Raw genomic sequence first — 3,465 nt, 5'->3', positions numbered from 1 at the left:
TCCCTTTACAAAACTACAAGTTTGTTAGTGAGCAAGTAGGCAAGTAAGTAAGTGAATATACAAAAAAAATCTACATATATGTATCTTAATATATGCATAAATATGAAAAGAGAGCAAACTTGTGCTGATGAAACTAGTTAAGTTGAATATAACGCATTTCTCGTTTTCGTGAATTTCTTGATCGGGTCAAGATAGCAATGGCACTCAGATAAGCGTCACTAGCTAACAGCGCAAATCGCTTATTTCCGAACAGGACATCTGGACCCTGACCGACCTAGGCAGCCATTTCGTGTTCCATAGGGGTCGTTCAAGTATTATATTATTACATAACGCTCTAAGAGGAAGTCGACCTAAAAGCGGTCTCTTTTACTGCTAGTGGGGTCACAGACTAATCGACAACCACATCTTCAATTGTAACCCCTTGGTGTATCCTAGTATTAACCGACATCAGACAGTAATCCAAAATATGGACAATTCAATCTATTTTCTTTGGAAAAATGTGATCAAAAAATAAAGAAACGTGTTATGTGAAATGAAAAACTTGGTTCAAAGAAAATGAATTGTTGATGAATTGTTAAAAAGTATAATGTAAACGATAGCAAGCGAAGGAAGATAAAAGGCGTTAGATAAATAAAAGAAACGAAAGAAGAATAAAATAAAAAATTCAAAAGGAAGCAACATTCATAAGTTGAGCAATTCATAAGGATAGAAAAATTATTTAATAATCGGGAGAGGCTTTTTTGTTATGTTTTTATTCATTTTTTTTTGTTTGTTCCGTTCACATGCCACTGCTTGCTTACTATTCATAGCCCTATATTCGATAATAAATATAAATATAACTTTACTCACATAAATAATACATATCTCTTTTTACCTTCACCGCACGATTTTTCAAGCACTACTATTAGCATTTTTTTATGAAATGGTTATAATGATCGTATAGCCGAAAATTGATAGCTGTGAATTTTTACAAATTTCTTTTAAGTTCAGTTTAAAAAGCTATGTATTATTATAGTACGTATCTTATCAGATTTTCAAGCATCACCTGTTTGATTTCTTAAATTCTATCAGTAAATAACATGTTTGAATTTCATAATTCCATGCATGTATAAATATTGACTATCAACCATTCAATTTAATCAATAATTATCATTGCTGTAACATACCGACGGCACACTTAATTTCACAACTTTTTTAACAAACGGTTTCATTAAATTACCATAAAAATGATCACGACTTAATCGGACTCTAAAAATAATTGAAATGTCGCTGTCTATTAATTTATTTACTGAACAAAAGTCGTGAAGTTTTTGCAATCAATAAACTGTAAAACGTGCAATGAAATGTAACTAATTAAGTTTAATTATTTTCACGTTCTGTGTGCTATATCCACAATCAATAAATTATTTTCCTCCTATCGTTAAATCAGCACTTTTTGACATCGGTATTATTTCAAATCGACGATTGAAAAATGTACTTAGCAATGGAAATAAACTGGGAATTACTTAATATTTCAATTGGTTTTTAGGCAACTTTTTAATAAAATCTTTTATACTAATTTATTAAAAAAATCCCAAAAATATTTATCCCGACCAACGGGATATTTTTTTAGTACCCCAAAAAGCCCAAAAATATTTATCCCGACCAATGGGATAATTTTTTAGGACCTCCAAAAATTCAAACTATTAAAACTACAAGTGTTTTAGAGATTTTTTTACAAAAAATTTTAAGTGTATTAAGTGTAACAAAATATATAATATAACAGTTCATCCGAAAATAAGGATTTCATATATAAAAGGAGATTCACTTAATTCTATATAATAATATTTTAACTTCAATCAATGACGGGATAGTACTTAAAAGTTCAGACTAATCTTATTGCCTTAAGTACTCCGGAAATTTGTAATTATTCAATATATTCAATCATAATTAATATTTACTCAGTTGTTGATGTTGTAGAAATACTTCAGATTTCGGATTATTCATCTTATTTTCTCAAGTTATTTCATAATAAGTTGATGACTCTCGCATTTTGTTTTGAATCCAAACTATTTTGCCAAAGTCCCAACGATAATTCACACAGATTCTCGATTTTTAAAAGTAAATGCATTTGACATCATCTGAGAACTTGACTTTTTTAGTAACTTTGATCTTCTTCTTCTTTCCAACTCCTTTAGTGCTCTTCTGCTTCTTCTTAACATCTTTGTTTTCATAATCGCTATACTCAAGGAATCCTTCCTCGTCATTCATCAAACCCATCAATTCATTGGTGATTCGTTTAATGGAAAAATCTTCAACAGCACTAACATTCGAAGAAGCATTAGGACAGGAATTCTCATCATTCTCACCAGGCAACATCTTCGGTTCATCAGCACATTCATCAACTCCATCCTAAATAAAATAAAATTGCTGTAAATTTTGATTGATTCAAAAGAAATTTAATTGTACTCACCAAAAATTCAGCAGATTCGTCAAAAATTCCATGACGTTCCAATGTATTATGCAAGTTATCGATATAATCGCACATGTCCTGAGCATTGTGTTCTAATTGCTGGAGTCTTTCTTCACAGTTCATGCTTCGAATCATAGAATTGTGATAATGCATCTTCAGTTGGTCATATAAAGTTTCACACTCTCCAGGCTTCCTCATTCGGTTATGGTGGTTGATTTGAGCTCGAGCGCGCTTGTTAGCTTCCTCTAACTTGTAAATGTATTCATGAAGCTCTTTTACTGAACTATTCATTTGCTCAATCTTCAGCTTTTGTGTCCTAATAATCTCGATTTTCTCATCAATCAAGTCTTCTTTCTTCATTATCACAAGCTCCTTCTCATCGATAATTTCATTTAGTTCAATGATATCGCGTCTGAGATTTATGATGGTTTCATCCTTCTTTTGCAACAATTTGAAGTTTTGTAGAATGATGAGCTCTTTGTCATGCAAAAGATTCTGCTGTTTTGTAAGATTTTCTTCTTGTTTCATGAAATCGTTGTCCTTCTTTTCCAATTCTATTCTAAGCTGATCGATGATAATGTCCTTCTGCTTAATCTTATCTTCGCATTGACCAATTACGATGTCTTTTTGACTGATGATTGCTTTCTTCTGTTTCAATTCTTCCTTCATTTGCCGAATAAGACGATCTTTCTCTTCCAATTCAACTTCCAACGATTCCAGCTTCCATTGAACTTCATAATCCATTAATTTCTCTTCATTCTTAATTGAACTTGCTTTATTTGCTAGCAACTTCTTTGCATACTTGCCCTTCTTCATGATTTATTCTCGTTAATTCACTTCTTATCAATTGAACGATAAGTTGTCAAATGAAGAAAATTTTGCAAAATCATTTTTCCATTGTTTACTTTGATCAAAAATTTTCTTCGAAAACTTTAATTGAATTGATAAAATTTACTTAGTGACGGTAATTCTGTTTTAATTATCAAACCAGATCTCATGTGCATCATACGAAT

General features: G+C 31.1%; 1 protein-coding gene across 1 annotated transcript; it reads right to left on the bottom strand.

The window, feature by feature from the left end:
- Positions 1 to 2,094: 2,094 nt before the first annotated feature.
- Positions 2,095 to 3,268, bottom strand: LOC139094397 (golgin subfamily A member 6-like protein 25). Its single transcript, XM_070645434.1, has 2 exons — positions 2,453 to 3,268; positions 2,095 to 2,391 (listed from the first exon to the last, which is right to left on the bottom strand). Exons 1-2 carry the CDS (start codon positions 3,266 to 3,268, stop codon positions 2,095 to 2,097), a joined length of 1,113 nt encoding a protein of 370 aa, XP_070501535.1.
- Between the last annotated feature and the right edge of the window lie 197 nt (positions 3,269 to 3,465).

The sequence above is a fragment of the Chironomus tepperi genome, unplaced genomic scaffold (genome assembly GCF_022539635.2).
Source record: "Chironomus tepperi strain 1889 unplaced genomic scaffold, CSIRO-AGI_Ctep_v1 contig_354, whole genome shotgun sequence".
Taxonomy (NCBI): Eukaryota; Metazoa; Arthropoda; class Insecta; order Diptera; family Chironomidae; genus Chironomus; species Chironomus tepperi.
This window is presented reverse-complemented; position numbering and strand designations above follow the sequence as displayed.

Bases quoted from the DNA above. Each gene is read 5' to 3' on its own strand.
- LOC139094397 (XM_070645434.1), bottom strand. From the start codon at position 3,268: ATGAAGAAGGGCAAGTATGCAAAGAAGTTGCTAGCAAATAAAGCAAGT. The intron at 2,392-2,452 runs GTGAGTACAATT...TATTTTATTTAG, and splicing joins ACGAATCTGCTGAATTTTTG to GATGGAGTTGATGAATGTGC.